The sequence below is a fragment of the Porites lutea genome, chromosome 7 (assembly GCF_958299795.1).
Source record: "Porites lutea chromosome 7, jaPorLute2.1, whole genome shotgun sequence".
In the NCBI taxonomy this organism is placed as follows: domain Eukaryota; kingdom Metazoa; phylum Cnidaria; class Anthozoa; order Scleractinia; family Poritidae; genus Porites; species Porites lutea.
The window spans coordinates 22,651,907-22,664,317 of record NC_133207.1 but is presented as its reverse complement, the minus strand read 5'-3'; the positions used below and the strand labels follow the sequence as shown (position 1 = coordinate 22,664,317).

General features: G+C 41.6%; 1 protein-coding gene across 1 annotated transcript in view; it reads right to left on the bottom strand.

The window, feature by feature from the left end:
• LOC140944630 (uncharacterized) overlaps positions 1-247 on the bottom strand; it is a 1,182-nt gene extending 935 nt beyond the window's left edge. The window contains exon 1 of the mRNA XM_073393748.1: positions 1-247. This exon is cut by the window's left edge and continues 935 nt beyond it. Coding sequence (XP_073249849.1) covers positions 1-247 — 247 coding nt within the window.
• Between the last annotated feature and the right edge of the window lie 12,164 nt (positions 248-12,411).

Below are 12,411 nucleotides of genomic sequence, written 5' to 3'. Positions count from 1 at the left end.
AAGTATCAAAGTAGAGAAGATTGTTGAAACGAAATCCTAGCAGATGATAGTCTGTGGGATCGATGGGTATTTGACGATAGGCGCGTTGAAGGTCGAGTTTATACAGAAGGCAACCTTCGCCTAGCTGCAGGATAAACTCGCACAACCGATCAATCCCCGGGAGGCGAAGTTTGTAGGGCTCGTTGAGATAAGAAGAATCCGGAATACCAATGTTCACTGAAGCGTGTGGGGGAAAACTTAAATCCATGACCACTCGACGTTTAGAAGACCCACGCTTAGGCACAGTTTGTAGTGGGCAACAGATCAAAGGCTGGGGAAAAGGACTGTTGCGAAAAGGACCGGCGATCGAGTGATAACGAAGTTCTGTGTTGACATAATGCTGCAAGTGGTCTGCGTATGAAAGTGCTGATGAGTGATTCTTATGGGTGGAAATAGGAAGTTGATTTGCTGTATAATTGACCGGCCTCCCGTAGCGTAGAAAGTCTACAATTTGACGATCGTGATAGTCTAGTAATTTAGATTCCCAAGCGGGAATGTTCAGAGGGGTCAGTACCGGTATTCTAGCGCCAAAGGCGTTCGGAAGGCCATGTTTCGACGCAATAATATGTTAAACAACAGGAGTTACAAATTGTTGATTGTCGATTGACATCCCGGTAGCAGGTAAAGAGGAAAAACCGCTTTCCGAAGAAATCGGTGAGGGTAGTCATGATGAATTAGAAGAAGGAATTGGGTTTCGTCGCTTTGGGCAATGCAACATGGGGTGATCCTTGGCGCACACCCTGCACTTGTGGAAGGCATGGAAGGATTCTAAATTGGCTTTGTCGCATGAACAGGAGCCGTAATAGTTCCACTGACGACAAGGCTTATCGGCTTCAGGTTTTGTTGGAGGGCGCTGATTATGGGCGGGTGGGACACTTGGCGAAGACAAAGTACTCGTTATATTGCGCCTAAGTTGACTGGAACGGAGATCTGAATGCTTGAAATAGGTATTGGCTTTTTCGCGAATCTCCGAAAGGCTGGTCCATTCCAAGCGCCACAACTCGACCAGTTTGGCGATGTGACCATGCAATGAACGAACACTTGACCACGAGTAGCTGGAGGCCTTTGCCATGAGGAGTTCTAACAATTCTAACATGGCTGATCTAAGAGGCGCGTCGTAAGACTTGATCATTGACAAAAAACCTCCAACGAAATCGGGTAGCTCTAATTTATCGTAATCAACAGAGGAAAAGTTACCTGAGGCGAATTCGTACGGCCAGTCCACTGTTCTCTTCTTGCGTGTGTTTTCGGAGGTAGGTTGCGTGCCGGAATTCTCGGTATTCACATCTGGGCTGCCATCGGCTCGGCGAAGTCGCAAAACTTCGAGTTCAAGAGCCAGCTTTTGGTTTTGGGCCTCAGTTAGGGGGATTTCCAGTTCCAAATCGGGTGTGCTAGAAGGACGAATATGGTCTGCGGTAGCTGAAGAAGCACGATGAGCAGAAGGCGAGCTCTTTTCCGCCTCGGCCGCACCCTGCTTGGTGATCGCCGGCTGAAGGAATTCTTCACCTGGGAATTTAAAATCTTGCTACTGTCCCGGCAGCTCGGGGTAAAGAAAATCAGCATCTTTCTTTGATGACTTTTGACGCATGGAGCGTCGGACGGGCTGACTAGAAGAATGTTGGTGAGCCATTGAGAGGGATGAGATTGGTCTGAACTAAACGAGAGCTGTAGACCGCGAGCTTAGAGCGAATGACTGACTTGTCGTGAAAAACCGAGCGCTAAATCAAAGATAGTTATCACGCATCAATTATCCATCATCACCCAGGTAATGATTTAACCAACACTTGAAACACTTTGGTGGCTGATCCTCCTGAAAGCAGAGTGCTCATACAAAGGAGAAAGTTCCCGGCTGGTATCTTTGAGTTGGGCAACAAGGGCTGGCTGTACCATGTCTGTTCTGTCTGACATTTTTGGTTAATGCAGGTTGTTTTAATAATGACCTCTGTACCATTTTCTCTGGCTTCAACCAGTGGATTATCAGCTTTGCAGATTGTACAAAATCTAAAAAGCAGCAGTAATTTTGTCAAGACGACAATGTGCTTTTTATCAGATCTTAGGTTTGAACCCTTCAGTGGCAACCTGCAAAAAAATAATCATGTAATAAAAACCTGTACTACCCCATAGCTTTGCAACTTACAAAACCCTTGAAAATATTACCCTTTGAAGTGTTTGTAAAGGCAATATAATAATTACAGTACTTTAAGGAAGACAATAAAAGTTAATATATTTTTTAATTACCAGCACCCTTACACATTAAGCATCCCTTAACTAATTCTGGGGTCCTTTTTGAATTTGCCAGGATTTTTTGCCTTTCGTTCACTGGATTCTAAAATGTTTCTAAGTATTTAGAGTAAGTAAAAAGCAATCAGATTGCAGCGTCACAGAATTTCAATACGTGCAGCAGAGAAGCACTGAATGACATGTACTTTGCACATAAAAGTTTTGCATTTACTGTAAGCTTGAACTAGAACAGAAAATGTGCTCTTACCTATTGGACTTTTTAGAATCATCTTCTTCATCACTCTCTGTCTCAGTGGTTTCAGTCTCGTCTGTCTCTGTTTCATACACTTCCTCCTCCTCATCCTCTTCCATGTCCTCCAACTCCTCTTCAGCTGTCATCCTTTTGTCGTTGCAATCACGTTCCTGATTGCCTGACTCCTGATTAGCTGATGCTATGGGCTCAGCAACATCCTTGGTGTCTAAACCAAACAATAATGGTGCACACATGCATTTAAGTTATGGATTGCTATTTCAAATATTCTAAAGGAACTTGACCATTAATGATTTGAGCTACTTCGTATGAATATGAGAACATTTCCTTGGCTACCTGGCACCTAAAATTAGCTTAATTCAAAATCTTTGGCCTTGTCTATAGTCTCTAATTTTTGGCACCTTCCCTTGTGACGTGTCTCCTCGTTGGATTCCATTTTCGAACCTGTGTGTGTATTCTGATGGAATGGCCAAACTTAGGGACTACTTGCAATAGTAAAAAACTACATTCTTGTGTCTTTTTGCGGCACCATTCCTATTTACAATTCAGATAAAATCATTTTAGTTACAAAACTTATGCTACCTTTACCTACTTCCGCTTCTTCTCCGGTACTTCCGGCTTTCGTTTTTCTGCCTAGAAAGATGCCCTCTGATTTTGAAGAACAGAAGAGCTGCTGCACTTGCTTTTGGACCCGGCTGGTTCATCATTTCCTGGTGATGGTGCAGCTGTTTCAACTTCTACGGTTTTGTGGGAAGTCGAGCCTTCAGTGGTTGAACGAGCAGAAATCGAACCTTCGGTGATTGAACCTGTAGAAGTTTCACCAGTAGATCTAAATTCTATTAGTTCAACTTCAGCTGATTCAGTCACTGAATGCTCAATCGCTGGAGTTTCAACTTCTTCTGGTTGGCTTCTTGTGCTGGAAGAAGGATTCACCGCCGACGTTGTGCTGCACGTGGCCGTGGCAGTTCCAGCTAGTCTCACTCGTTTCTTGCTTGGTTCATCGATGGTATCAGAACCAGTTCTGTGGCCTGACATTGCCGCTTTGATTGCCTACAAGGACAATTTTATAACAGGCTTAGAAACAGCGAAGGTAATTTTTCGTCGCATTCTTCAACGACAAATCAACAATAAGTTCAGTATGACAACAAGGATTGATTTATCTCGCCATTCTTTTATCTCTCGCGGATATAGGTTTTTCTTTCGCTCCACTGTGTATACTGGGGAATACGCATACTCCGAGCTCGTCCTTTTGTAGCCATTTGTTGCTCAGATCTACCTCACTGCCGAACTGGAGCATAAACTCTTCTGGTTTAAAGTGGACCGAGCATAAATGGGAATGTACTGATGGTTCCCACTTTGCCCGTTTCAGCTTAACCCAGTCGACCCATCTATTACGCCGTTTCTGTGCTTCTGGCCTTGTATCGCCGTAAAACGGAAACCTATTCATTGAAATATTCCTCTCCTCGTCCTTGATGTTACCACAATTGACAGTGACGCACCGGTCAGGCATAATTTCTTTTTTTGCACGACCACAACACAGTTTTCGCACTAGATTCCCGCAAAAATGAAGGAAATGAGTTCTCGTGTGGTTCCTGAAACTACGTCACGCCACGTGACTAGAGCCATGCCCCGCAGAACTAGGTAGTGAGCCAAACACAGTTCCGTTTTGGCGCGATTTTTGAAATTTCAACAGGCCACAGAAAAAGGAATATTTAAGCGAATAAACGAGCGCGCTACACATGTAGTAATATACGTCGTTTTTAAAGCCATGACTCGAAAAAAGGGTGCTCCACATATGTCTTACAGCCATGAAGCGAAACAAGCGCGCCACACATGTAATATAGGTCTTTTTCTTTTTTAACCAAGAGATGAAGCACGCTACACATGCAATATGCCAGTGACGCGAAACAAGTGCGTTACGCATTTAATGCTGCGATCTAAAAGGTAGAGGCAAACCAAATACGCTATATGAGCAATATAACTCGTTCTTTAAGATACGTGGAGGCTAAATAAAAGGTTCTGGGGTCCAGATTGAGCACGAGGTGAGGTGCGCGCGCCATCAAAAACATGCGTCTATGACGTTAGCTTTTCATTCTGCAACAATTCATGAAGGATGAAGTGGAAAACGTTATTTTCACTGGTGCTTCTTGCCCTAGTATTGTTGAAAATCAAAATTTGTAACGGTAAGAGTGGCCCTCCCTTTGTGGACTTCACTTAATTTTGTTAATGTGCAAATGTCGTTTGTTGGTATTTTGAATGCGTTTATTTTGTGCATTCTTTTTTCCTTGAATTAAGCTAGCAAAGCATCGTCTATTGGATGGCGAATTTGAAAAATATTTCTTTGTTCAAGCGCAAAAATTGCACAGCATATGCACAAAAATTATTCTGCACTATCTTACCCCTTGCAAAAATTTTCAGCAGGGACAAAGTCCGTTTCTGCAGAGAAAGACAATGAAGAGTCAGTAACAACTGGTAAAGAACGAGGAAACATCTCTCCAAGAAATGAGAATAACATCTTTACCATGCGCACACTTGTAATGCGAAGATCTGTGTCCAAAAGGCATAAAACTGGTGTTTCAACTCATACTGGAGTAAGACCTTCAGCTTCGTCAACATTCGAGCGAGTGCGACCACCATTTGCTACAGGTAAGAAATATTTTTAAATGTACCTGGTAACTACCTAGAATAGTTTTCCATATTTCCTTTACAACGTTCCCAAAAAAAGCAGTAACTTTTAGACTGGAATGCTTGGGTTTTGACCTTGATTGGCTATTGTTTTATCCTTATAGTTGTTATTTCGAGAATTTTTCACTTGAGGGGAGTATAATAGACCTTTTTAAAGACAAAAGAAAGTTTACTTTAATTTGTAACCACCACTTAAGGTTTTAATGCATCAGCTAGACGTTAATATCGAGGCCAAAAAAATGCCTCGGCCGGTTGTTCAAAAGGCAGATAGCGCTTTCCATTAGATAAAACTATAACCAAGGGATAACGCAACTGGTTTCTCGTACTACTGTAGTTATATTCACTGGATAATAATTTTTCCGGTAGATATAGCGCTATCTACTTTTTGAGTAGCTGAGGACTGAATCGGAACGTTTATCATACCGGTTTGTCTGTTAAAGCGACCTCATATCAGGGCAGGATATCATAAAAGCACCTCTTGATGAGTGTTTTCCAGAACCAAAAACGTTAAGAGGTGGCTTATTTTTCCCTTGTTAAATGATATCTGCGTTTTTATCCTTCCAGAAGTACCAATCCAGAGAAAAGTTAAACTACCGGTGATCTTAACACCCTTACCGACACCAGACGAGAACAGGTTCTTTTCGAAGACCAATGGAGAAGGTGCTGGCCATGGTTCATCAAAATTCAATACTCAAGCTAAAGACATAAGCGATACAAACCACGATCATTCAGAGCATGCGCAAGACATTCCTAAACCCCGAATAACAGAGCACGACCGCCCAAAACAAGGTGGCACCAACTCTAAGGCGCATCAGCACAAACCAAGCGCGCATTACGAGATGCCATCCTCAGGCCTCCGTTGGACTGCGTACCATCTCAGGACTGGGGATCAAAACGAAGACAAAAAACGTTACAGGAAGAGAAAGAAAAGAGCCGCACCTCAGCAAATTGACGACGACAGGGAGGAGCCTGTTACTGATGAAGACGATAGAAAAGAACAGTCAAGATCTTCTGTCAATTTTGCATTGGTTGGTGCTGGTATAGTGATGTTCCTGTTCATATTTGCTGGACTGGCTTGTCTGTGGTATGTTGCTTTGATTTTCCAATTAAAGAGACTTTCCTCGTTTGTGTGATCGCTATAATCTTAGGTTCTTTATGAAATTGTCTTAGTCGTGGCTGAATTGCCAACGTTTAACAAGAATTTTTTAAGACAGGAACTGATGATAGTTGACACTGTTTAGTGATTGCTTTTAAACTCACCATGAACTTATACCACCATTTCGTTTACATAAAGGTAGAGCCGACTTTAAATTGGCAAGCTTTGCAAACAACAAGAAAGCAAATCATGTAGCTAGTAGTTTTGTTTAACACGTCTTCATTGGCGGATACATTACTAGGTTTGCGTTACGATAAACTAACTTGTATATCGAGTATCGTACGTACTTTTTATGTTCCAGCAGGATTTGTAATACCTTTCCCCAATTCCTCCACAAAATGTTATTTCCGAGTTATAGATATTGAGTCACGGAAGTTTTGTCAGTTCAAGCTGGTTTACATAAAAGCCGTCTAAAAAAGTATACATCGATCAGAGTTTTGAGTTAATATTAGTTGTCAAAAAGAAAAAAATATATGTAAAACTACATTTTTTATCTTTTTCACAACTAGAATATTTTATTAGGTATTAACCTTTGATAAAATACTCCAGTCTAAAACTATGGTAAGGAATCAAAGAAGCTGGGGAAGCAAGCAGTTCCAATTCAGATTTAAATAAGTCCATTGAGACTTGCATTCACGCAAATTCACGAGTAATTTTTTTTCCTAACGAAATTCGCCCATATAGCCAAGACGTTTTTTGGTTTTGGGAAGAGGCAGTTGAAATCTAGAAAAAAAGCCCCTTGAATTATAGGTGGACCCCATTTTCAAAACTTTTTGTTATAGGTTCTCAGGTGCCATATTGTTGTACACCTTGAACATTTCTATCTATTAAATTCTGCGTATAGAGAGCCCGTCCCATCCAAGCTCTTGGAGCAGGGGGCCAGATAGAATCATAACTGAAAAAGGTTATGATCCTAGCTGCGCGGTTTTGTAGTTTTTGAAGCTTCAGAGAAAATTCTGAATCTAGCCCCTCCCAAACAACGCTGTAATAGTCAAGGTACGGTCGAATAAGAGAGTTATACTGTGTTTCGAGGGTCGACGGAGGAACAAATTGTCTCGCACACCTAAGCGCTCCGATTGCGCTGATTAATTCTCTATATGTGGTGCCCGTGTAAGCGCCTCGTCAAAGCAACATGTAGACCAACGGCCAAGTTGGTAGATGTTGCTTTACAGAAATCGGAGGATGTTTGATTCTTTCTAGTCTCACTTTCCACTCAATCAGTTTGTTAGAAGTCTTTCGACTGCTCTCCTGCTCCTCACCACCGTTCACAATTATAGCACTTTTGCTCTTTAATTTCACTTGCAGGAGAACGTGTAAGAAAAGATGCTTACGGAGAAAACACCCTGACCTGACTAGCTCCAGCGAGCGGCTTAGCCAGGAAGAGAAAATAAACTGCGGGACGCGGACATCAAGGGACTCTGATAGTCATCAACCCAAACCAAATCCGTCATCTTACCAACTGGCAGCCACACACTTTGATGCCCAGTCACCATGGACCGTAACAGACACTCCCCCTTTGATGGCAGTTTCTCCTGGAGAAAACAATTGCGTGGTCGTCGATATTCCTGACTCAAATCTAGCTTCTGAAGCACATACTGCTTGTTCTATTGTTGATCTCTCTGAATCCAGTCCAGTTTGTGTGGTTGTTGATGCTCCTCAAGCCGATTCCCACGCGGTTGTTGATGTACCTGACTTGAGCTCTCCGGACACCTCTTTTACCTGTTCTTCCCTGTCTAATGCGTTTTCGTGGTTTTCTTCATCATCTTTGACGTCCGTTTCCTCACTTGATGTAACTTCAGCAGAACCGGAAGCCTCATCTCTGTTTCCAGAACCTGTAGCCCAGTGCTCCTCACTAACACCTATTTCTAGAAAAACCCTAAAGGCAGAAACTGAACTCAACGACGACCAAATAATCTCGCCCACCTTTAAACCGGAAGTGGTTATCGATGTTCCACCATCTCAGCCTCCGATTCCACTGACCATCGAACCAGAGTCTTCTTTACCCTCGGCGGAAAAACAGGCACTCCTGGAATCATGTTTCTTGATTCATCCGGCCTCGCCCAAGCAATCTTCGCTCGTCAGTTTACCTGCTTCCACCTCTGACGAAGCAACCCGAATACTTGCCTTGGAAACAGAAAATGTTAACTCATCCCAACTCTCTTGCAAAACTCCTCTGGCAGTGACAGGTGATGTAATGTTGACTATTCGAGACGAAGGTGAAGTTTTTCTTCGTGCATGCAAGACATCAGGAGCTGAAACTACAATGATGACCCGGAAGAGTGAGAATGAAAAACACGTTATACGGAACGTGGAAAGTCGAAGTCCTGCAAGTTACACATCTGGCGTGTCTACAAAAACCTCTGCGCAAGATTCCAGTGTGAAAGGTGATGTTAAGGATAGTTGTGCAGCAAAGGCTGAAAACGGCAATGATGGCGTGACATTGATTAAAAACGTTGCTGTCATTGACACTTCAGGAGCGACAGATTTGCCTGAAAATCCTGAGACTGAAAAGGAGAGTGAAATCTCTGACGTCACCAGCCAGGAAAAGGATGGCGTCATGGTAATCGGAAACGGCACAATCGAGATTTCTGGCCTGACTTGGTGCAATAAAGAATTCCTAACGATGACCATGGGACGCAATCACGGTGGTGAGTCTTTTAACCCTAATGTCTAACTTCATAGTCTCATCTGTTCTCCCTATCACATTTTCAGTAGCAGAAGTGGAGAGAATTTGTTGATTCAGAAATATCAAGTCGATTCACTTTCTCTGATCATGTTGTCACATCCCTTGATCATTGTCTTATAAAGCATTGATATTATAAGGAGAAATTTCAAGCTGATCACTCTTAGGGTTTTAAGTATTAATAATCGAATTTCTTTTTGTAGCAAAAACACATGACATTTACAGACAAAATCTGCACTTAAATCAGTAGCGAGCGCAACCTTTGTTCTTTCTTTTGCGTCTCTTGAAATGGAAATGAGGTTGTCTCACGCTGTAATCACTTTCCTTGTCAGAAAGGAAATTAACGAATATCAGTGTGTTCAACGGTGTGCGGAATGAATGCAACAATAATATTCGCAGTTTTACTTGATACAAGCTTTCAGTTATTTCAACATCGCTCTGGGGACGACGTCTAGGTGTCCTGAACCTGGGGCGAGCAAGAAAATGAACCGCGTGAAGACTGAAAAAAGAGTCCTCGTCCGTTTCTTACTATTGAATTCGCGGGTTTTGTTACTGTTACCAAAAATTCAGATTAGCTCTTTTTGTTGTTCCACTAAAATTTTTATCCTCTTCAATCTTTTAGGAACTCCTTCAACAGTTACTCGGTCCTTGGAAGAAAACAGCACTTCGGAAGGGAATAGTTCTTTATCTGCTTCAAATAGCGAAAACAGAGCGAAATTGATGGTGGGTTTTTATTCAAGAAATCATTTATTCTTTCTTTGGTGCCGATAACACAAATTTCAGTAAAAAAATAACAAAATTTTTTTACTAGACGCGAACTTCTTTAAAAAGTAGGGTCCTTCGGTTTTAAGCTTTATTTTCTCAAAAACATTAACCAGTAATGAAATAGGATATAAATATTATTATACGTTGTACTCTCTATCATTGGCTAAGAGCCTACAGCTATTTTGGAACCGCAGCGCAACTTACAGATTACTTAGTTATCTGCTACCAGATAACTGACTAATCTGTAAGTTTTGCGTGCAATGTATCATTTCCAATGACAGAATCATGCAATTCAGGTTCGTGATGCGACGGTATGTTTATCGTTATTTTTTTCAAAACAATTTATAATAAGACAATCATTAGATTCGGTTTTTTTGATATCCGGAATGATCAAGGTCTCGGTAAGTGTTATAAGGATCGGCCTTCGGCTCGGCTGATAAAAACTGTTGAAAAATAAATCTGATCGATGAACATACAAACAGAAACTATCTAATTGCCATGTAGAAATAACAAATAGCAAAAGGTAAGTATAAATGAAAGGAAGAAGTTGGCCAAGTGGCACAATCAGTTCACGTTTGTCGTTTGCCGTAAACGTGATTTTAAACCACTCTATTATTTCCTAATTTCACTCATCAGCAATTGATTAGCTATAATATTTCTATCTTTAATGGGTTTTAGGATCGTCCCGATGCAGACGTTTATGAAGTAAAACAAGGTCCTTGGGGAGCTGACTTACGGTCACCAACAAATTTTGCCGGAAAGGAGAATGAAAAGAGAGAAAAGGAGATCACGTCCTCGGTTACTGGTACTGGCGAAAAGAAACCACAAGTAGGAGAATCTTCCAAGGAAAGTGGAAAGGATGAGAAGAGAAGTATTGATCAACGAAGACTGCGTAACAAGGTTAGTGATTTTGTTAACCAGAAACAACTAATTCCCATGTAGAAATAATAACTAGAAAACAACAAGTATAAATCAAAGGGAAAAGTTGGCCACGTGGTACAATTTTACCTTTGCCGTAAACGTGATTTTAAACCTCTCTATTATTTTCAAAACTTCACTCGTCGCCAATTGATTACATATACTATTTCTGTCTTTGGTGGGTTTTAGGATCGTCCTGATCGAGCACTGTACCAGCCGCCAAGAAAAGGTCATTTGGGAGCTGAACCACGATCAACAGCAAATTTTGCCCAAAAGGAGAAAGAAAAGAAGGAAAAGGAGGAAAGTGGAAAGGATGAAATGGAAAATAGTCACTATCAACGGGTACAACGAGTGCGTAACAAGGTTAGTGATTTTGTTAGAAATAGTTATGGTGATTCCCGTGGAGTATGAGTCCCTGTCCAGAACTAATGAGTCCCAGTTTAATAAACAAGGAGTCCAAAGTTCAAGGTACTTGGAACTTTCCTGCATCCAGACAGTTAATCTGAAAGCAGAATCTAAAACTTTTTATTATATAGACACCGATGAAATACCAGGATCTTTCTAGTCACGAAAATTTGGTATCCGATGAAGACACAATTTTTATCCTTTACATGTGAAGATATCACGGTTGTCATGGTTACGTCAGTCTCAGCCCATAGGAAAAGAGCATCACAGCATCTCGCCATCGGTGTCTATATAATAAACAGAATATTACATGCCCGCTTGTGGATATGAATTTAATCTAGCACTCGTGAGATATCGAGTTGAACACGAGAAGATAAAATTCGTATCCACGTGCGGGCATGTAATATCCTTTATATATTACAGTATACTTAAATTAACATATAGCCCTTCCTTTTATGAATCACAAGAGAAGCGAAATAAAATATGCATCGTTAAACAACTGCCATAAAAACCGCTACAGAAATCACAGGAACAGGGTAATCTACCAAAACAAATATTTACATCGATCGATCGATTTTTGTGGGTCGCATACCAGAGGTAACAATCATTGAGGGTAAATAAACGTTGGCTGCTGTGTTTTTTGTTTCTTTTTTTTCTTTCTCTTTGCCCGACCCTCAACTCCAGAACAGTCCTACCTTCGCGCGTTAGAGTTTTGCGTACTCCATTTCTCCTCCTCTATCAATGGATGGAGAACTAACGAAAGGAGACTCTGCTCACATGGTGCCCACTTTTCTAAATAACATCTTTCCACAAGGCTGCAAAACCTAATTGTAGGGCTCAAGTAGTGCTACTACGGGGTCACAAGTTAAATGTTCAACACTCGAATGATGATCACTAGTCGTACTTGCAATTTGTCTGGACTAAGAAAACAGCCGACATGTCGGGACGTTGTTTCTCCAAGAACTGACGTCTGCGAAACGAGCACAGGAATTATATACCTATGGCTTGTCACTACTCAGATTTGGGCGGTGTTTCTGACTGGTCTTCCCGCATGGGAAATTTGGTTCAGCCAATCGTGGAGAAGCACTACCTAAACCAGAGCAGTGACACGTCACGTGATTTTAAACCTCTATTATTTCCAAAATTTCACTCGTCGCCAATTGATTACATATACTATTTCTGTCTTTGGTGGCCTTTAGGATCGTCCTGATCGAGCACTGTATCAGCCGCCAAGAAAAGGTCATTTGGGAGCTGAACCACGATCAACAG